Raw genomic sequence first — 22361 nt, forward strand, 5'->3', positions numbered from 1 at the left:
CTAAAAACCTTGATCAAAACATTTCACATCCTTGAGATTTGATGCTTGTGGCTGTTATAGTGATGATCACAAGATGATGTCATTTGTCTTGTGCCAAAGAAGGAGAATGATTCTCTCCCCTTCTAAGAGAAACTCCATAGTTTCAAAGGCCCCTCCGGACTATTTACTATTTAATCCACCCAATAAACAGTAACTGCTTTTTGCATCTCCACCCTTACCGTAAATAGCCTTGACAATACACAATAAAATATTAGTATTTTTTATTTATAAAATAATACAAAATAACAAATCTCCTGATACAGCAAAATACTCCCAATTGGTGCAACAGATTTCAAAAACCCATCTCTTCTAATCCTCTAATCCCACTCAGCCTCCACATTTTTCAAAGCCTCCAACCCCGTCTCCTCCATTTCGAAAAGCTCCATGCATAAGCTGCAATTAGCTCCCTTGCAGAATCAAAAAGTTGAACTGAAACTCCTCCTTGACTGGTTTTCAAAGTTCAAATTTTCTCATCGATCCGAAACGGATTGAGGGTTTTACAGCGAATAATCCCGAGTAGATTGCAAAGCGCAAAACCCAGAAACTAAAAGCTTGAGAATTTACTTGCAGAGATTAAAACAACGAGAGAATGAATCTCTTACCTCCTATAATTCGACCCATCTGCTACTTCGCTCTCAAACCCCCGTGGCGGCGCCATTTTAGCACCTGCTTGGAGGCCTCCGTCACTGCCAATGAGCTCCTGATTGGACAGGGTCGAAAAGGCTATTGAGACGTCAGCCTTCGTCACGTGGCCTTTGGGTTCTGGGGCTAGCAACTCCTGCTGGGCCTTGCCCTCGGGCCCGCTCGGGGCTCCATCGCTAACACACGTTGGGCTTCATCATTCCGGCTCTTTGGCCATGTTCTTGTGCCTGTCCCTCAGGCTAGAGCACACGGTGGAAGTGCTCTAATCTCTCTCTTCTTCCCTCCCTTTCTATTTGAACGGTTACGATTTAATCACGTCAACATCTTATATTGATTTTTTTATTGAGACAATAAGACAAAAAACAATATGTGAGAGGAGGGAAGGGAAGGGGATGATAATAGGAAGGGAGAGAAACCTACTCCTGTGCGAAATTATGAAGTCCTTTGTAGCACAATGTTGTGGAAATGATGTCTGAAATTAGAATAATGTATGGTAAAAAAATAACATGGTGAATTTATTCCCAATTGAAGCCAGCTAAAATTTTCCTACCAAACAAGAAAAGGGGCTTTTGTTTCTTCAAAGAAGCAAAACCAGTTATGGATAGAGAACAATTATTTTTCTGTGGTTTCTGAAAATATGGGCTCATTGGGCTTATTTTCAATGGAAGGTTACTGGTAATTTTAGCCAAACTTCACGTGAGCAAACTATTAATTGTTTTGATATTATAAACAAAGTTGACGTTCCATTTTAAAAATTAGTTGGCAACAGAGGAAGTGACCCAACACCTTATCAAGCCCTTCCAAGGTCACTTTTCCCAACTTTCCAATGTGAAACAGTTCTTCACATCCTTACTCAAAGACCACTTGATTTTGTAAACATATGCATATCTTTTATTCCACAAAACAAGTGAAGCTTAATTTGTTTGTAGGTCATGTTTTAGTTGAGTTGAGTTGAGCTTTGTTTTCTGTTGTTGTTTTGGCTCTGGTTTTGGAATTTATTATGTTGTTGTTCTTTCCCCATTCTGCAGGGAATTTATTACTTTTGAAGATTGTATGTTTGATTGAATAAAGGCTTATCAATGAACTAGGCAAACACACCATAATCTGTTCACTTCTTTCTTTCTTTTGGCTTATACAGAAAGCAAGCAAGTTCCAAAGTGTGGTCAGAATGCTTTTCAGAAAAGCACACTTCTTAAGCCAGAAGGCTCAGAACTTCAATTACAACACCAGTTAGAAGTTTAATTATAAGCAGTAAACCATTTACCATGGAGAGGCATACGGTCTCTTAAATCATGCATAACCTGCCAAATTGTCTACCTCTTATTCACATTAATGGGACTAGGGGCTTAGGGCGACATCCATTCCTCCACCCGAGATCATGAGTTCAATTTCTCTTTCTCCAATATCAACTTATATTTATAAAGAAGTGATTTCCACACTATTTTTAGTCCCTAACACCCCTCTTTTTATTTCTAGCCGTCAGATCAAATAAATCAAACGAAAACAACGAACAAGATTAAACAAACAAGGTGTGCGTTTATCATGTCCCTCTATAAATAAATAAACAAACTGAAAATGCCAAGTTCGCTTTGCAACAACCAAAAGGTAACTTTAAATTATCATTACTAAACATATGGTCTAAACAATCATGAGTGCAAAAAATATTTGTAACTTCAATTTGAATAGAAACGCTAACATCAGAATCCAGCTCTGTAAAATTTAAGACATAATATTTCAGTTCTATGTACAATATCTGGAATAATCCAGGAGAGGAGTTTACTGAGAGATGGAAAGACCTAATGAAAGCAGAAGAACTGAAACGAGGCCCATACAATTTGGCTTTCCAATTTGCACAGGAATACCTGAAAGATCTATCTCGAAAATGTAGTTAAAGGAAACAAAATTGACCTAATTTAACTTTCTAGTTCACTTCGTATCCAGTCTCGTGCGCACATCAATGCTTGGACGGTACCTGGGTTCATGGAACTCCAATCACGGTCGAGCATTCTTCCTCCGGTGTTGAATGCTGAGTCCATCGCAACTTTTGACACAGGAATTCCCAACACATTGCGAGCCATCATAGATAGGACAGGGTACCTAGGAGCATGAACTTTCCACCAATTTAATATGTCAAATCCCTGTGCATGACGGGGGAAGGCAGGCTCCTCCAAGTACTTGTCCAAATCTGACTTTGTTCCATCAGCCTCATTAGTTTCCTCTATATATCTATCAAAACCACTCAGCCTATCCCCTGACTCCCTTTCAGAACCGGGCAAGTGAGAACCATCACCTACTTGCCAAGCCACACCTTGATCAAGGGAAGCTAAGCAGTTTGAATGTTCATTATACAGTGCCTTGACACACTCAATAGCCTCAGAAATCCGGCTTGGAGCGCCACTGCCAAAAACTTGCCCATAATAATACTCTACCACTCTCATCTTGAACCGAGGATCTAATATCGCTGCAACCACTAAACCCAAACTACATCTCTGCCAATATTCTTCAAATCTGCTTCTCATCTTAAAAGCGAGAGAACTGATATAATCATCTGGATTCTTGCACCACTCATTCAGCTGCGAGTGTACTTCACAAAGCTCAGGAAAATACAAATTTGCAGTCGGAGACTTGAATTTTGTGAAACCATCGGTAACCTCAACAAAGAGCTTCAAGTAGCTCGTAATGACACTAACTCTATCCCATTCAATATCAGATGGGCACATTGTGTAGACAACGTCATTTGCATGCAAAAGATAAAATGCTTCCCTGTACTCCAAAGCAATTTCAAGCATAACATATGTAGAGTTCCACTGCATTTGATTATCTAGGCATAAGAATCTCTTACTCTGATCTCCACCTTGTTGAGCTATCCCGTCAAATTTTGCTTGTACTGCTTGCGAACTTTTGACATACTGTATACTTCCTCGAATTTTATCAGTAATCTCACAAAGTGCTTCTAGGGAATCCTGAAACATCATATTAAGAACATTTGCTGCACAACGTACATCAAATAACTGACCATTACAATAAAGTAACTTGTTTTGGGACAGCCTGTCTTTGATTCTAATGACTATGTTGTCGTTAGTGGAATAACTATCAAATGTCATAGAAAACAACTTACGGTCAATATCCCATTCGATTAACGATGTCATGATAATTTCTGAATGCTTGTCTTCTGTATCAGAAGAATCAATGACAATAAAATTTAAAATCTTCTTCTTTGACTGCCAAGACTCATCAATATAGTGTGCTGTCAAGCACAAGTACTGAGCACCATCCAAAGAAGCCCACATATCCGCACTAAGGCTGATTCTACCAGGCAATTTATCCAACACATCATTCACTTTTTGCTTCTCTTTCACATATATCTCCATACAGTCAGCCTCAACTCTTTCAGATGTAACAAGCTCAAATAATGGCTGTAAATTCTTAACGAACACTTTGAATCCAACATCCTCAACCATATCCAAGGGATACCCATGTAAAATAATCATTCGGGCAAGATCAAACCTACTCCGCCTTTGATCAAAGTTATTACTTCCATAGTTAATGATGTCATCTTTTGTCTGCTCTTGCTCAAACCTAATATTCACAAGGTTAATAACTTCATCCTTTTTCTGCCGTTGATTCAAGTTGAAATAAGTCCCTTCCTTTCTCTTTCCTCTTGCTGCAAAGAGTTGAGGTATGCCAAGATTAGATCTTCTCTGACACCTAACTAAATGATTCCTCAAATGTGATGTCCCACTGGTACTTGATCCGCTGAGTTTCTTTTTACAATGTCTACAAACAGCAATACATGTGTTATCAGCCAATTTAATCCTATCAAAGTCATTCCACACGACAGATTTTAATCTGGATGATTTGATGTTCACCGCATTGGACATATCCATTGCATTGACTTAGTACTTCACCAGTACCTGCACATCAAAAAAAAAATGTATATACATATATATATATATTATTAGTAGCAGGATTACTAACCCAAAAGGACAAGAAAAAACCAAAACAAGAAGTCGACTCAAAGATATGACTACCAACCTTTCTTAAATTATCAATTCTCCCTCAATAAAAATTTCATAAGACAACATATGTTTTTTTATTTAAAAAGAAAAACATTACAAATGTTTGCCCGTGCATTTTCACACAACAGAAGTTGAAACAATCTAAAAGGATTAATAATAGTCTCACAGTTATGATTAACAATTACATGACAAAAAAATAGTGGCAGGCTTCTGTTTATGCGTCACAACCCAAAAATGTAAAGTGACAGCACTGCAAATCTTACAAACGCATGAGAGTTGCATATCTGTATAGGTAAAATTGGTAAAACAATTATCCAAATGCCCTACACTCATGCTGACACTAAATAAAATATATGTTGAGGTGCAAAATTAACTGAAGTAATAAGTTGTGCAGGTTGTAAAGTAACAAATTTCTCAACAAAAAAACACATCAACCAGTTCAAAGAGGCTTAGCTAGACAGCAAAAGAAAAGGAACTACTAACAGAATGGAACAGGCGTATCATATGGAAATGTTATGACCCAATTGAGAAACACGATTTGACCCGTGTAAATACAACATCAACCAGTTCAAAGAACACAAATCTCGATTTAGCTTTTTGGATTGATGATGACTGATGTACTTCTCTTCTTTTCAGCAGAAAAATGGCATTAATTGTAAAGGTTACTCCAGAGTGTTATAATTCACATGTGTTGAGGACAGAAATGTGCACAGTCATCTCAATAAAACACACAACAAATAGTTGGATTGAGGAGAGGAGTTAATCGATAGTTTTACAACAACTGATGGGTATGAACCATTAAGCAAGGCATCATCCCTGCCAACTGCAGAACATACAATGCAGTACAGGAAGACTCACTCTCTACCATAATCCAAACAAGGGTTGTTGTAAAATAACTACGACATCGGTGCAAGCACATTCTACAAGTAACGCAATCTGCATAGCAAACATGCATTCGAAAATTTACAATGACAAGCATCATAAATTCAAAAATTTACGGGTTTGCAACAAATCCATAATTACATCAAGATGCCTAATTCTTTACTAAAAGAGAGAGAAAGAAGGCATCTTTCTGCTTTCTGCTATCAGCAAACATTACATTAAGTCTGGTCTTGAAATTCGACCCGAGATTGAACCGGGTCCATGAGGAGAGAGAAGGCGGGTCGGGCATTTCAGATTTCAGAAAGGCCTAAAATTAGGCTGGGAAAGACGAGCTTCTGGAAATGGCCGGATCGGAGACGGATTCCGGAACCCACTGACCCAACCCGGACTCCAAGCGGGTCCCATCCGTACAGGTCAAAGGGCCCACTTTAGAACTCAATTGCGGTTCTCGGATAGGAATCCCAATATAAATTTAAATAAATAAAAAAATACAGGAATCCACAACAAACGAAGAACCAAATAAGCCCCAAATTGCATTCGGACTCGGACCCAATTTAGGGTTCAAACCCGAAAAAAAGAAAAACGAAATGTTTCAAAATTAACAGAGGAGAGATGGTGAGATTAGGGTTTGGAGACGTACAGTTGAGGGAGACGCTGAAAGACGCCGACTTTGCGAGGGAGCGGAGGAGAATTGGGGTCGCTAGGGTTAGGGTTTGCGGGTTGTTTTGTCTGAGAAAGAGAGAGTGGCAGTGTGGACAAATATGGAAGCGGGAGAACAATTTGGTAAGAAGGCGCGCAGCAGTGGTAACTGGGAAGTGGTAACGAAGCAAGGACTTTAATTCAATTACTAATCCACCCTTTTGTGTGTGGTTTTTTATTTTTTTATTTTTTTATTTTTTATTTTTTATTTTTTATTTCTTTTTTAACAAACAAAAGTATCTATATTAACAGGGTGTGAGAATTGACTAAGCCTTACAATGAGTCTGCCATAATAATATGGTTCAACATCGCATTTAACAAGAATCGAATCTTCATTTTAGAAATTTATTTTTCAAAATATATCACGAAAGTTAAAGAATAAGATAGAAAGCTCGTTTGAGAGTGCTATTCTTTAAAGATTTGAAAGCGTTTTCAAATTTTAACATTGTTTTACATACAAAAGTTATATGTTATAGAATACATTCTAATTTCTACTTCAAAAATCAGTTATATTGACAAACATATTATGATCAAATACATATATACGTAACCCAATTATGATCAAATATGCATTTTGACAAAATAGGAAAAAGGAAAAGTGAAAAATGTCTCAAACATGAAGATCGAGTGGCTGCCACGCACTAGAGGACTCAGATCCTCTCTGGATCCTTTATATGAGGAGCTTGATGACCAATTAATCTTAGTTGCTCACGTAGATGGTACAGTTTTGAATAATTGCATTCTTTTTCATTTGTTAGATGCAATAGACACCGTTTTGTCTTCCTCCTTTTTCCGTTTATATCCTTCTCTCTTCTTCCGCTTTGCTATATGATGCTTTCAAGGAAAATTATGAAAATTCACATGCAAAACGCCAACTGAACTTCACTACTCGTTTGTTTCATTCTTCTTTTAGTTGGCACCCAAACCCTATTTGGTACTTCTTCATTGGGAGGGAGAAGAGAAGAATTTACAACTCAAAAATTGAACGTGTGTGCAAATTCTTAGTTGGATGTTTAATATTTGGGAGAACCATAGCCACAAACTCAGGTGTTGCCCTTTGGTTTCCAGCTCTTAGGCCTCCGACAGTGGACGGTGTTGTGAGATTTGGGTCTTACATGACATAACATGTTGGTGTTACATCAAGTTAAAGTTGATGAATGGACAAAGTACATGTAATGATGAAAGCTTTTGGAATTATTAAGGAAGGCCCTACTCTCACGTGCCTTGATATGTTGTCGCTTTTTATTACCTCCACAGCTCCAACTCCACCTTTAGAGTAGTTCCACCATGGGTTATTGCCCGATGGACTGGCTCTCAAACAGGGCCAGAGAGCTCGAGTGGGGAGGTCCAGTGTGTGCTGGCGATGGAGCCTGAACGGGCCTGAGGGAGAGGCCCAGCAGGAGTTGCCAGCCTGAGAGCCCGAAGGCCATGACGCAGGGCAACGTCAGCCATCATCTCCTCTGCATTTCTGGGCCTCAACCTTATAGCTACTCGACCTCGGTCGTCCTTGGAAGCTCCGTCGTCTTTAAAGGCCAAGTCGGCATCGTGGGCTTTCCTGGAGCAGGCGTCGTGCTTTCCCAAAGCCGGCGCCGTGACTTCCTCGGAGATGGTTGTCGGAGAAGATGCAGAACATGCATAATTGAAGAAGTTTTCCAATAAACAAACAAATAAGGAAGAAGGAAGTGAAGAAGAAGACACATAATTGGAGAAGAAGGAAGAAGGAAATCTGCAGAGAAGAAGGAAGAAGGAGAAAGATATAATATTAATTATAATATTAATATAATTAATAATATAATATTAATTTATACAAAGTAAATAATATAATATTAATTATAAATAAAAAAAATAGTAATATTTTATTGGCTATTGTCAGGGCTATTGAAGTGCAACGGTGGAGATGCAAAAGGTGGTTATTATTCATTAAGGATAGTTATTGTTCACTGGGTGGATAGCATAGTGTATTGTCTGGGGGGGGGCATTTCCCACGGTGGAACTGCTCTTAGGGTTTCCTCTGCTTTTATTTTCTCTATTTTACCAACTTTTAATCCCCTTTTTCCATTATTTATTTCTTCCTAAAGTAAAATATATATCAAATGTAATTATGCACTTTTTTTTGGGGTTAACTTATGCACATTAAAACTAATCACCTAATCAGTATATGAGGTTGAATGTGATTGTGATAAAAATATATGTTTTTCTCTAAATCAAGAGATACATTTTCATATGCAAAACTTCTTCAGTAATTGAGTGCATTTTTTGAGTCATGATATTCTAGTAACGTGCATTTTATTGTACTAATTAAATCCATACATCTATTAACTCTATCATGCACATATATATATATATATATTTAAACATGCAACGTATTAAACATTAGAGGACGAATCAATAAAATTTCATGAGGTTGCAGCATGAAGTTTGTGATCTTTGGGGTCTTGGTTTTTCAAAGCCTTTAATTTATGAATGCATCTCTAATAAATAAAAATCCTTGTAATTATAATTCTTCTTTATAACCAATATTTATGTCATAAATAATAAGAAAAACTGAAATGTGTATGTTATAAGATGCTAATGAACGCACGTAAAAGTAGCTTTAAAAGGGAGATAAAGTTTCAAGAGAAAGAAAAGCTAGCTAAGGTATATATGCCAATGCAATTGAGATCAGCAAAAGAAAACCCTTTGATGGGGCAATAATTCTTTACTTTGGTTTCATGATGAATTCAACTTCACAATCCACAGACCTTTAAATACACGACTTGTACTTCCCACCATCGACCATTGTCTCAGGAAATTATTATTCATACACTTCAGGGTTAATTTGTTAGAAGAAACGAGCGGGCAAACCAGATCAAATTGTAGTGTTTCAGCATGGGTGTTCTTGGAGCCATTGCTAAAAATTTGGATACAATAATCGGGTATGTTGCAAAAGACACACCTAAAATATCATATGTTTTTATTCTTGTTATTGTTTTATTATTATGTCCTCCATACATCGATACTAATGTGACATGCATGTCTATTACAAAAAGTGCAGAAAATGTTTTATATGCATGGTGTCTTCGTCTGAAAAATGTCAATTTCCATGCCACGTATAATAATTAAGCACGCACTGCTTCATCTTTATATGTTAATCTTGATTTGGTGTGTGTGTGTGTGTGTGTGTGTGTGTGTATTTTGATTATCGTAACCGGAACTTACTAATTGATATTTCATTTCTACAGATTAATCTTGAGATGTTTGCTTTTGATCTTCTTGCAGGCCAGGAGTGATGCTTCTTTATCCATTGTAAGTAAATTCTTAATAATCGACGAAAAGGGGAAATAATCAGCTAGAATTGAGTGATTAACTTATTTATATATTTATTCTTTCCATTTCGTAATCATGCATGAACAGGTATGCATCAATGAGAGCAATCGAGAGCCCCTCAGCACTCGACGAACAGCAGTGGCTACCGTATTGGGTTATATACTCTTTCATAACCTTATTCGAACTATCCTTCTGGAAAGTACTAGCTTGGTATGTCAACAAAACACTGCATGCACATTTACTCTAGGGAGGTGATTTCGCACTGTCGTTTTTTTCTAATTCCATTTATTTAATCTGACAAATAAATAAAAGAAATGAGTGCATATATGAGGAGAAAAATAGAATTCGGAAATCATTTTCCTTTATTCTGATACACATTTTTCTAATAATTATTCATAAAACTATTGATTAAACTATACATCTGTTTGGACATTGGCATTTATAGGATTCCAATATGGCCCTATATGAAGCTGTTATTTTGCATGTGGTTGGTGCTGCCAATTTTCAATGGGGCAGCCTATGTTTATGAGAACGTTGTGAGGAAGTATGTGAAGCTTGGAGACCATTTGAGCTCAAACTATCCAGCGAATCAGAAGAAGGTCCTGCAAATGATGAGCCTCGACGCAAGGAAGTATGTCGAACGCTACATCGATCAATATGGAGTTGAAGCTTTAGAAAGAGTCGTCAAAGCAGTACGTACAAACACTAATGACGATCATCACAGAAGAATTAATATCTATTAAAGTCTTTCTAGGTAAGATTAAGTTCACTAATGAATGTGTGATTTTGCAGGCTGAAAGAGAAGCTAGGAGGTATTGATCCATGCAGCAACTATGAAGCTACGAACATATAGAGAAGATGTGCATTCTAGTCTTTGTATATAGGCATATGGTCTTATATATTTTGTTTATATGAATGGAAAATTATGTTTACCCACTTTTCTAATTCTCTTAACCTTCTTTTCATGATCACTTTGGTAATGTAAGTAAAAAATGCATGTCCAAAATGTGTAATTTGAAGAAATACAACAAATTTTAAATTTCCATTGCATACAGTACCAAAAACTTCGGGGAAAATGGCCAAAATTTCCCTGCTAATGAAGGGGCTAGAATTTTTTAATACACTCAACAAAACAGGAATCACCCAGTAGAATTTCAGACCCAGAAGGATGTAGTCTGAAAAGAACTAAATTAAATTGTAGGAAAAAGCATATAATCTACTATTACACGGTCATATTTTATAGATCCCACGTGAAGAGTAACATGGCTTAAGAAACAGATGTGAAAATACAAAGTTTCCAACAGTTAATTTGGCTAGTGTTACTGCAAGCGGAGCGACCGAAAATCCTATGAACTATGCTGCTTTTGGCATTCATACTAGTGTTACTGCAAGCGGAGCGACCGAAAATCCTATGAACTATGCTGCTTTTGGCATTCATACATGAACATTCCTGTATCCTGACCTAAGCAGTGAACCTGTTGCAGTCACAAAACCGTTATAAGCATCTGACAGAAAAATGGATGCGGCGGAAAGGAAAATATAACCGGTTTAAAAGACTTACTTCTAAAACCTGTAAATCTTTGTTGCTTTCTTCTGAGGTTGTGGTTCTCTGAAACCATTAGTTACCGCAACAAAGGGAATTGTTGAATGGATTGACCTGGAGTTATCCTGATCCACATTTGGGGTGGGTTTTATGATGTGTTTTGCTCCTGCACTAAGTTTAATGGGGCCTGTACTTCTCACAAAGCTGTCCGTTTTGGAAGACTCGACTCCATAGGGTTCAAATCTAGCCTTTTGAAAATCATGTTGGCTGCAACCCAAATCGCTTTCTTTCTTCCAACTTGAGTCAAGGTCAAGTGCTCTCAAATTAGACTGCATTTCATCGAAAATGTTCCTTCTTGATGATCCTGCAGCAGTACGCAACTTTTCCTGCGTTTCTAAGCGCACCATGTCGGGAGCCTTTGTTGAATCTACAGCTTTCACAGCCGGTCTCTTGGTTTTCTTGAAGGGATAGGGATCCTTGATCTTGATTCTGTTTCTGTCCATGTTGGTGGCAGAGGTTGGTTTTGGATTTACACCTTGAATGGCTCGAGCAAGAGGAATACCAGTAGTCGCTGGAGTAGGTGCATTCTCCCTCACTTGAAAATGAGAGGTCAAGAAATTGCGAGGATAAGAAATTTCCGAAGAATGATGTGTGCTAAAAAAATTAGCTGTTGGCCCAATATGCTGATGGTGTCTGCTATCCACATTTGGAAAAGATTGAGAAGCTGCATTTGGGACTTGCAGTGTTGCATGTAACAACCAAGGGGGCATGCCCTTAGAGGAGCTCTCAAACCACGATGACTCCACATTCTTTTCTCTACATTTGGGATTCAGGATAGGCAAGCCGATTGATGATTTCGCAAAATAAGGTGGATCCTGCTTGTAATTGAGTTCAGCAGGTCCTAAAACTCCATGCCCACAAGTATTCAGAGGAGCAGATAATACTGGTAGTCGAGAGCCAAACTGTCGGGTTTGTAGAGATTCAGCTCCAGATATGAATTGCTCCCGGAAGTTAGGTGGCCCGTTAAACATTGCAGGCAAATCAGGCAACTGAGAAAAACGGATCAAATTAGAACTTGGACATCTGTCGGCGGTAAGGCTGCCATTTTCAAACATGGAATTGCTTTGCCAGTGGCGGTAGGGGTGGGGAAATCTAGACTCTGGAGCTTTCATCATTAAATTTTGTTGTGGGGCATATTCTCTGTGAATTTCAAATGACTGCGCAGCAGGTTCTTTCAGCTTTCCCAATGCTGTGCATGGAAACCAGTTCTGCTGGAAATTCCTGTTCAACGACAAAGTATCCAAGGCAGTACTTGAAGAACGATGCTCTGCTATAATTTCCTTATCCATCCACACTTTTCCATCCTCAAACCCTTGAATCTCTTTGCTACTTTTACCAATTGCCACATCTTTTCCCATTAACCGCATTGTTGGTTGATTCGCATTCAATGGTGTGTGGCCTGAAATTTCCGTAGAGATCATTCCATGCATCTTTTGGTTCTGTAGCTGGTCAAATTGTCTGCGTCCACTGATAGAGACATTCATCAGGTTTCGGTCTGAAACAAGTGGACGAAAAGAGTGGCTGCTTCTGCTCTCAAAATCAAGCTGATGTATATCTGCTCTTTGAGTATTTTGCAAGTAAGTAGCACCAAACAAATCTTGAATATGTGACCTAGGATTCTCTTTAACATAATTCTGCATAGGAAAGAAGTTCAACCGGTCATTTGGAAGTTCTCTTTCCAAAAAATGCTTGTTGTATGGAGTCGAACAATCTCCCGTACTTGGTACACAGGTAAAATTCTGCGCTGGTAAGCTACTCATACTCGTTAAGTGGGTAAAATTCTCTATTGGTAAGCCACTGGAAAACCCTGGTATAGCATTCGTCTTCCTCAACTGGATTAGCTCACCATGTGAATTGAGAGGCAAACCAACAAAGTCCTCATCTGCACGCCTTTCCCTATATGTAACCGCTCTTTGTTTCCACTCCGGAAAGGGATATGAGCCACCCATCAAGTTCACAGGTGGACATACTGATTGGGAGTGCAGACCACAACCGCTGAATTTATCTATATCAGGTTGTGACAGGAACGGAAACCTCCCCTTTGCATTCTCATTGAAACTGAAACTAGATGAAGAAGAGACAGGAAATGCTCCAGTATTTTCCTTTGAACTCATTGCAGAAGCTCCGTGCATAGGATGTACGACACAATCAATCTTTCCACTGGGCTCAAAATCTCTGGAAACAGTAGCTCCTTGAGTACTTATGCAGGGTTCTTCTAGAGAACAAATCGGTCTTGGAATGCCAGAATATGCAGGTCTATGTGTGGGGGTAGGGTAGACTTGGTCGAACATACCTAAATTATTATCTTCAGTCGCAAAACTACTTGAAGGCACAGATTTATCTGGCAAATGCTTTACTTTTTCTTGATGAGTCATATGTGGCCTCAGAAAACTAGGAATATTAACATGATCAGGAATTAGAGGCAATTCCTTCCTTCCGATTATACTGCAAGACTCGGTTCCAATATCTATGCCAATTGAAACATCATTTTCTCTTCTGTCTACCTCCACGGGGGTTGCTTCTTTATTACTGTCAGCATACTCGTCCTTCTCAGATGGACTAGCAAAGGAATCTGAATTATTCTCAAAGGAAGACACTCCATTATTCCTTGGACTAAGTATGTGATCCGTTCCAGAAAACCTGACATGCCTTTCTGAATGTTGAATCTCACAAGGATTTGATTGACTATCACTTTGCATGCCGCAATAAGTGGAGTTCTGCCCACAAGCATCATGATTCTTGAGAATGCCGTGAACGGCAAACACTGGGTTTTTATGCTTAGGAAACGACTTCGATATTTGAGCAACTTTTCGCTTCCTTGCAGATAAACATTTGAGATTTGGTGTCCTTGCACGAACAGTTACGGAATTCCAAACATCCACTGCACACCTCTTATTCAGCTTTTTGGCAAAATTGACTGAACTTTGCAATTTAAGTTTGCAAGAATGCTGCTGATTCATACAAGAAAGTTATTACACCGTCACATACAAATTCTTAAAACAAAACAAGAAATTTATATAAATCTATATCTTTCTTTCAGTAAAACTTTGTATAAATTGATCATAAACATTCAATCGTAGTTAACAAACTAAGCATTAGAAATTAGTTTCTTAGCTACAATATCAGAATTTACTGGATTAACAGCACTCTTACATGCAAACGGACTTTCTAAACCAACAAGTATTTTGGACTGCCGTACCATAAGTTTATAGTCACTTAAAGGTATTGATTATCCGATCCATTTTAAAGCACTAGTATATCTTTCTGACAAAAAAGAAAAACTGAAATTCCAGCAGAAATCAACTAGCATAACGCAAAAAAACACTCTTTTCAAATCCTTTTTCCATAAATTCCAATGAACAAAGAGCAAAATGACAAGAAGATTAATAAAACACCACCCCAGCTGAAGTTTGTTCAACCAACAGTTAATACTTTAATTTTCTCCGACCGAAAGACAAACTTTAATATTCAACTGCAGATTGATATTTTCCATCAAATAGATCCGTCAACCAATCACAATTTGAAGTCATTCTACCATATATACAGATAAAGCAGTCTCGAGATTTAGCTGCATCGCAAATAAGATGAAATTTTTCCTACTCCGTAACAAAGGCTTGTAACTTGTCAGATCATATATATACCTCTCTATCTTGTCCAAAGCTGATTTAAGACACTAATATAGCTTATCAGATCATATCGCAATTATATAGTTTCCCAGAGACTGCTCTTGTCCAAACAATGTCTCTCAATCGAAACATCAACATTAAACCTTCAATGGACATAGCTGATTCAAGAAAGAACAGTTCAGATTCTTATTCTCCATGCTTCTCTTGAAAGAGTCTCATTAACTAAAGAATTTAGAGTAAGATAATGAGGCTAGGAACCAATGACATCACACACAGCTAGGTCAAACTTTATGTGAGATTGTTCCAGATCACAAGATCGAAGTGATTGCTTCAATTTTAGAATTTTTACATGGTTATTAATTCTGCAGAGAGGAATCCATCATCTTTATCTTTGAACAATTAGACTAATCTTCCGTGGTACTGAAATATCATTCTTTAGTATCACTATAATCCTTTCGAAGTTTCGAACTATTAGCCATGCCACAAAGATTGTTCAGACCAAGAAATTAAATTGAAATACAAGGACAAACTCCCGTTCAATCTCTCTTTCTTAACTAATTCCAAGATTTCAAGACACAATATCCAGCCAAAAAGCTAACATGTGCAGAATAATCTCCACTTAACAAGATATTATCCATGCTAAAAAGATGTTTCACCTTTCGAGTCACATTCTTGTGATCATATGATGACAGAAGAATGCAAAATCACCAGCATGCATTATCTGCAAGCCCTCCCTTCACTTATTGTGAGTGATCCTTCCAAACGATTCTAAAATATCCCACTACCCACTAGACATAAAATGCCATCCCGAAGGCAGATAAATCTAGCATTCATAATTCCACCAATCTACGACATTCAGATAAATCGAATCAAATACGACAGCCCATTTGATCACTGATTCAATGTCTGATCGATTATCTCCTCAAGGCATGCGATCTAATCATAAACCAGCATATGGACCTGGCATAAATTTACTTGACCAAACCCCTATTGAATAGCTGGAGTAACATTCCAAACCAGTCCTCCATAACTGCTGTAACCTTTCACACACTACATAAAAGTGATACATATATTGAAATCTCTCGACTTCCCAGTACTGATATATATAGCTAGCAAGTCTTGGGTGTTCATATTCTTCCAAGCCATATCAGACCAAGGAGCAGACAAGATCCAGTACTCTAGATATTCCAAGGTCTACGATATCTAATTAATCCCCAAAGCCAACCAGAAGCTCCAAATTAAATCAAGTCCAAACACCAATAATGCGCTCTCAATTTCTTGCAGCACCAAGAAATCACACAAATTAAACAACAGTACTACTACATGCCCATACTTTACCTGATATATATGATTATATGTTAACCATTCATATCACATGATTTCCCGATGATCAGAAACCCGTTCTCCATACGTATTCTCAATCTAAATCCAATATCCTATCAATCTATATAAATTTCATTACTATCTGATCAAAATTGGAGCATATTATTTTGCCCAAGAGACTAGTACTCTCAAACAGTGGGGGGGACAGCATCATTAGCCTAGCTAGGATTATACACTTGCTAAACCAAGGTAAAGAAGAATCTTCCACCCTATAAAATCGATTTTGCTGCTGAATCCTTACTGTACAGTTGGATCACCACGCTCTCCCTCCATAACCCAATAAATAAGAACCCATAAGACACAAGGTACAATCACAACAAACGCACTCATTCCCTTCAAACTAATTACAGTGTTTTCTCCCAGCTTTTTTAGCAGTATAATTTTATGCACAAAGTAATCAAACTATCACTACAGTAATCAAATTTAACAACAATCGTATGGTATAATTATTAAAAACACACATAACCCAACTGCTTAGTCAATATTTTATGGTATGAAAAGTTGATCACATACCTTGTTTGCAATTAACCCCTCATTCTTCATCTTCTTAATCTTCTTCTTCTTGAACTTCTTGTTGTCGTTGTTGTTCTCCTCCAATGACAAAACCCTTTTCTCCTTCTTCCTTTTCTCCTTCTGCCTTTTCTTTACCTTCTTTGTTGCCTTTAAAACACTGCCACTCTCACCCAACACCTTACAATTATCATCTCCATTAACTTTATCTATTCCACAAAGACCTCCTTCTTCATGCGTTTGGATCTGCGGGGCCACGGCGAATATCTCAGCAATCGATCTCTTCTTGGGAGCTTTCGATTTCGCCTTCCTCATCTGCCCCCTCCGCTCATCCCTCAACGCAAGACAGCCATCGATATGGGCGTTTACACCGTTCACGGTAGCCCCAGCAAAATCTTTACAAACCGGACAAACCAAAGACGACAAGTCGTCGTCAGACGATTTTTGGGTCTCCTCACTCTCAGCATCACCATCACCATCAGCAGCAACAACCTTGTCAAGTCTTCGTTCGACGGCAGTGAACTCGATGTCGTTTCTCGGAATATCTGAGCTTTCTTTGTTCACAAGGGTCAGTACCTCTTGGTTTGTGCTGGATCTTTTCAAGCGGTGGAACTCGTGGGACCACCACTTGAACTTGGTCACAGTCATCGGAGGAAGTAACGCCGCCGCTTCTGCTTCCTTCTTCTTCTTCGTATCTTCGTCGTCGTGTATGTCCGCAACCGTGAAGGGATAACATTTCAGAACGTCCACGGTTCGCATCTTCGCTGCATATTCTCTACAAAAAAACAAGAACAAATTTTTAAGAGCGGCAAAAAACAAAGCACAGCAGAGTTGCTAAATTTGAAATAGCTAGCAAGCTTACCGGATGGAGAAGCCATCAAACGCAGCAGCCATGGTCGTTTAATCTCTGGAGAAGAAGAAGAGGAGGAAATGGGGTGAGGGTTGGAGCTACAAGCTAGAGAGAATAAAAAGCTTTAGAGGATAGAGATAGAGAGAGAAAGGAAGAGAGAGAGAGATATACATATTGTTTACTCTCCTGCTTTCTTTTTTCTTTGGGTTTGTGCGTGTATAGCATTATTATTATTTTTTTATTTTTCCCGCTCGAGAGAGGGAATGACTGAAGGAAAAGGGCAGACAGCAGCACACAGACTGAAGACTGAAAACTGAAGAGCAGTACTGTTCTACTCATGGGCTGAAGAGGTGGTGGTATTTCTTTTCTCTCTCCTCTATCTCTCCTTTCTCTTTGTCGATGTCTCTCTCTTGGACTAGGATTCTTTCCCTCCTCTTTCCATCTTCTTTTATTTCTTCTTCTTATATTATCTTATTTTATCTTACTATAAAAAAATTAATATAAAATATTAACATAAATTAACCGTGATTGATCAAATAGAAAAATAAAATAAAATAAAAAAAAAAAAAAAAAAGAGAATCCTACTTCCTCCCTCCTGAGCATTAGAAGCACTGTGCTTTGCTTCCCCCTTATTATGACTGACAGCGACCTGAGAGACCCCTACCAAAACGCTAAAGTGACCGAACACAACTACCCTATCTGTGTCATCCCCATCCCCCACGCACTTACCATATTTCTATTTTTTTTTATTCATGTTATTATATATGAATAGAAAATGCTAAAAAAATCATATTTTTAAAACATATTTATGAATTATAATAATGTAACGTTTGATAGTTAGATTCCATTTTTTAGTAAATAAACTTTTGCATAAAGAACCTGTGTAAGTGAATATGAATAAAATATGCATTCCCCATGAAGATTCATTTGGATAATATTTGTATTTTCTCATAAAAATTTATTTGTTTTTTCACTTAAGATTAATATATTTTCACTGCAAGAACATTGTAATCGAATTTGTTCATTCTCTATCATTATCTAAAGATTATATATGCAAAAATTCATTAAGTTTGAAAATTGTGTAGTCATCCATGCGTGTTAAACTAATTAACGGTTTTGGTAATAAGGTCATCTCCAATCTAAGGCTAGTCAGATGGCTCGTTTTAGCCCTATCATAAAAAACCGTCTCTAATAGAGGGCCAAATGGCCAAACATAATTTATTATTTAAATTTTAAAACTACAACAACTTAAATATAAAAACTACAACTTATATTTAAAAACTACAAATTAAATTTAAAAACACCATTAACTTAAATTTTTTAAATTCATAAAAAAAAAATTGGCCTAAAAAAAATTGAATCCAACGGTAACTAGCCGTTGCATTTGAAAATTTGGCCTAGCATTATATTTATATTGTTGTTGGTTAAATCCAACAGAAATACTCAAATTTATGGCCCAGCCCAGGGCTAGCTGGCTAGCTCATTTGGGCTAGCTAGCTAGCTTATTTGGGCCAGCCGGTTGGTCCTTTGGTCATTTTTTGTCCAGTGGGGCTCATGTGCCATTTGGCCTAGCCTTCAGTTGGGGATGGTTTTCAGGAGTTTTTCGGCCCTCTGGCCCTCTGGACCCTTCGGTTGAAGATGGTCTAAGTAGCATCTTTATGACTGACCGTTTATTTGTTTGTTGTATATGAATGGTTAAAAGATCTCCAAATTGAATGATTTTTGTAAATATAATATTTGGGTAAGAAGACTAAATTTGTAGACAAAATTTTGTAAATTAAATAACATGAAAGTTAATGATTGGATTATTACTTAAGTGTTGATTAAAGTGATTATTTTCTATTAATGACACATCATTTAATTTACAAATTTAGTCAACTAGCATTCATTATCCGTCTATACATTTAGTATTTATATCTAAACCCTAAATTTTGACCTTAACTTTATCATTAGGTTTCCTTTTTTTGCAAAAAAAAAAAAAAGAAAAAAAAAAAGGGGACAACTGGTGGCAAGTCACGATAATCCATCCCTTTCGGGGGTCGGGAAGACTTACAGAGGCATTTCAACCTCCCCTTGGCCACAAGTCTGGCTTCCACACCAGCAGCAGGTTTTGAACCCAAGAACTCTAGTTTTTAGTTTGAAGAAAGCTTCGTAATCCGTCCCTTACTATTAGGCCACCAGCTCGTGGTTTTATTATTATGTTTCCTAACAACAATAAAAAACTTTGTCATTATGTATTAACATTATAACATAGGCGAATTCTTTCCAACACTTGTTACTATATAAAAGCTCTCAAATGCTAGCTAACCAATCAATAATTTAATAGACACTATTTATTCATTTGGGTCCGCTCCGCTCTCAAATGCTAGCTAACCAATCAATAATTTAATAGACACTATTTATTCATTTGGGTCCGCTCCACAAGGTAATTTCATGATTCAAATCCTTCAATATTAGGTTCTCATTGATCATGCTTGAAAAAATTCAATCAAATTATAAATCATTTAGCCCTTTAGCCTTTAGACTTTAGTCGTTATTGTGAACATTTCATGGTTTATTAACAACACTATATACGGTTACAGTTAAATAACTAAACGTCTTCCAATTTCAATAAAATTTTGCAAGGATGATCATTTATAAACTAGCAAATAGTCGATTCAATTATGAGAAATATTATGGAGCGCACCTAATCGAGTGATGATTAAGATATGTTGCATGAATAATTTACTTTTTTAAGTAGAAGGAATTAAATGGATTAGTATATATTTTGTTTTTTTAATTATTACTATTATAGGAGGGGTGAGGATTCAAAACTGTTACATTAATTCAAGGGAGGGGGAGATTTGAACCTAACACGCATGGGTAGAAACCCAACAATTAAGATATTAGACCACATGCAAGGATTGGTTCTAAAAGATTAGGAAATATATCGTTCAAGGCTAATTCATCTTCTACCTCAAACTTAAACAAAATGTAAAAGTAAACATTAATCAATCCAACCCAATCCTAGATACCAAGGTGGCATATAATGTTATATGTTATGTAATTGATTGAGTATGCATGTGTGTGGTAAGATTTCAATGAAAATTTTAAAAGAAGTGGTAGCTCAATTAATTAAGAATATTCATTATTTTCACTTTTATATCCCCGCCCACTCATATGAAAAAATAGAAAAGAGAATTAAATTAAAAGGAATCCATTTTAATTAACAATGGTAATACAAATCCTTTTCATTTTAACCTTTGGACGGTATATGATAAGAGTATAAAAGAATAAGGAAAATATTAATCGTTGCTCTTAAAAAAGTTGTCAACACCACCAACACCATATTCGGTTATTCTTGTAACCATAAGCAACAAGGATTCTGCTACCGACGCAGGCAAAAGCTAAAATCAACACAACAGACGTTGAAAGGCATCGCGTGAACATACGCGACTGTACTTAAGTTGGTCACTAATTAAGTTAAGCTAGTTAGTTTGTTCATTTATTTGCTGTTTTTGTTGTTGGTTTGCCAAGGGGACAACATAAACAATTTTCTTGTCTAACACCTTTGGAATTACCTAAGTAAAAATTTGGAGTTCACAATTCAAGTAGCTAAGAGTATTTGTTATTGGATACTACGAGTTAGTGATATTTTTTTCTTCACAGTAAGTGAGAAATCTTAAATTCAATTCTTATAACTACAAGTGCAATACTAATTTATTATATTTGACCTATTATATAACTTAATTCAAGTTAAAACATTTTGCACTCGATATTCTACTTTCAAATTTTTCTCCTTTGATATCACTAAATATATAAAAATTTGAATCCTTGCATGACGGCATGGGTTCGAACCCCGTCGATGGCTAATTATAACAGTTAATTTAACAAAATTTATCATGTGGAAAAAAAAAATATATATATATATATATATTTTTTTTTTTTTGAAAAAATCACAGTAGTTTATGGGCAAGTGCTATTCACACTTATTTTTACCTCTTATACACCCGTGTTAATTTTTTTGTCATTGATATTTTTCAATTCTTTCAATCTGACATCTAAAAATTAAGAAGACTATGTGAAAAGTAAAAAATAGATATGTGAATAATACTACCCTAGTTTATGAGACAAATCCCGTTTGGTCGGGGAATTAACTTTTGTTGGTTGTGTGAACCTTTAGACCTTGTGGTGAAGGCCAGGCCCTACTCAATTTACATCACCCTCTCCCTTCACCATATGTAATATGTATGGACCACATTTGCATACGTGTTTATTTAAGTCTAGCTATATCGATGTTATGATGGTCCCCTGGACTTAAATAATATGTAACTTCTAGCTATTTACCAAGACAAAATTGCTGCTAATTCTAACTTTTAGCTTCTTATATAGTTAGCTAGTTTCATCTTCTACTAGCTAGATTGGTCATGCAGCACTACCTTTCTCTATTTATATCACTTGAATGACGTATACAATATATCTCCAGCCCTAAAATTATATTTATGCACCACTATGTGTATTATATATTTGGTGAGTAGGTCAACTACCCCCTTTCAACTCCCTTGTAGCCGCACACCTTCAAAATATTGTAATAGTTATTTGCTATCGGGAATGGATTTAGAAAAGAGTACAACTACTTCGACATCCCTGGAACCAAGAAAGGATTAAGTTAAATAATGTCATCGGTTAGTGCGAGTCAAGAGCTATATGATGCATAAACTAAGTGTAAGTTAGATTTAGAAAATGAATGAGAATTCAAGAACTTAGGGTTTATTGGTACACTAACATGGTCAGAACTCAGAAAAGACGCAATCACCATCACC

The 22361-nt window shown here is 37.0% G+C and overlaps 4 protein-coding genes across 7 annotated transcripts; 1 reads left to right on the forward strand and 3 right to left on the reverse strand.

Moving 5' to 3' along the window:
• Positions 1-236: 236 nt before the first annotated feature.
• LOC126611806 (uncharacterized) lies at positions 237-1958 on the reverse strand. The gene is made up of 3 exons (XM_050280159.1): positions 1939-1958; positions 642-872; positions 237-485 (listed from the first exon to the last, which is right to left on the reverse strand). Exons 1-3 carry the CDS (start codon positions 1956-1958, stop codon positions 383-385), a joined length of 354 nt encoding a protein of 117 aa, XP_050136116.1. The 3' UTR covers positions 237-382.
• Positions 1959-2334: 376 nt separating this feature from the next.
• Positions 2335-6410, reverse strand: LOC126611314 (zinc finger BED domain-containing protein RICESLEEPER 1-like). Its single transcript, XM_050279535.1, has 2 exons — positions 6223-6410; positions 2335-4595 (listed from the first exon to the last, which is right to left on the reverse strand). Exon 2 carries the CDS (start codon positions 4566-4568, stop codon positions 2595-2597), a length of 1974 nt encoding a protein of 657 aa, XP_050135492.1. The 5' UTR covers positions 4569-4595; positions 6223-6410; the 3' UTR covers positions 2335-2594.
• A 2635-nt stretch (positions 6411-9045) lies between these two features.
• Positions 9046-10632, forward strand: LOC126611316 (HVA22-like protein f). Of its 2 annotated transcripts, none has more exons than XM_050279537.1 (5): positions 9046-9196; positions 9540-9566; positions 9675-9797; positions 10033-10222; positions 10388-10632. In XM_050279537.1, the coding sequence occupies exons 1-5, from the start codon at positions 9150-9152 to the stop codon at positions 10394-10396; spliced, it is 396 nt and encodes a 131-aa protein (XP_050135494.1). In that variant the 5' UTR covers positions 9046-9149; the 3' UTR covers positions 10397-10632. The 2 variants fall into 2 exon arrangements, with proteins under 2 accessions (XP_050135494.1, XP_050135493.1); XM_050279536.1 differs by having other exon boundaries at positions 9047-9196; positions 10033-10279; positions 10380-10632.
• Positions 10633-10726: 94 nt separating this feature from the next.
• Positions 10727-17960, reverse strand: LOC126611313 (uncharacterized). Of its 3 annotated transcripts, XR_007618805.1 has the most exons (5): positions 17572-17960; positions 16713-17484; positions 11149-14141; positions 10964-11062; positions 10727-10900 (listed from the first exon to the last, which is right to left on the reverse strand). XR_007618805.1 is itself a non-coding variant. In XM_050279534.1 (4 exons), the coding sequence occupies exons 1-3, from the start codon at positions 17601-17603 to the stop codon at positions 11151-11153; spliced, it is 3792 nt and encodes a 1263-aa protein (XP_050135491.1). In that variant the 5' UTR covers positions 17604-17960; the 3' UTR covers positions 10727-11062; positions 11149-11150. The 3 variants fall into 3 exon arrangements, 2 of the variants coding, with proteins under 2 accessions (XP_050135491.1, XP_050135490.1); XM_050279534.1 differs by having other exon boundaries at positions 10727-11062; positions 11149-14138; XM_050279533.1 differs by having other exon boundaries at positions 10727-11062.
• Between the last annotated feature and the right edge of the window lie 4401 nt (positions 17961-22361).

Source organism: Malus sylvestris, chromosome 17, assembly GCF_916048215.2.
Source record: "Malus sylvestris chromosome 17, drMalSylv7.2, whole genome shotgun sequence".
Taxonomy (NCBI): Eukaryota; Viridiplantae; Streptophyta; class Magnoliopsida; order Rosales; family Rosaceae; genus Malus; species Malus sylvestris.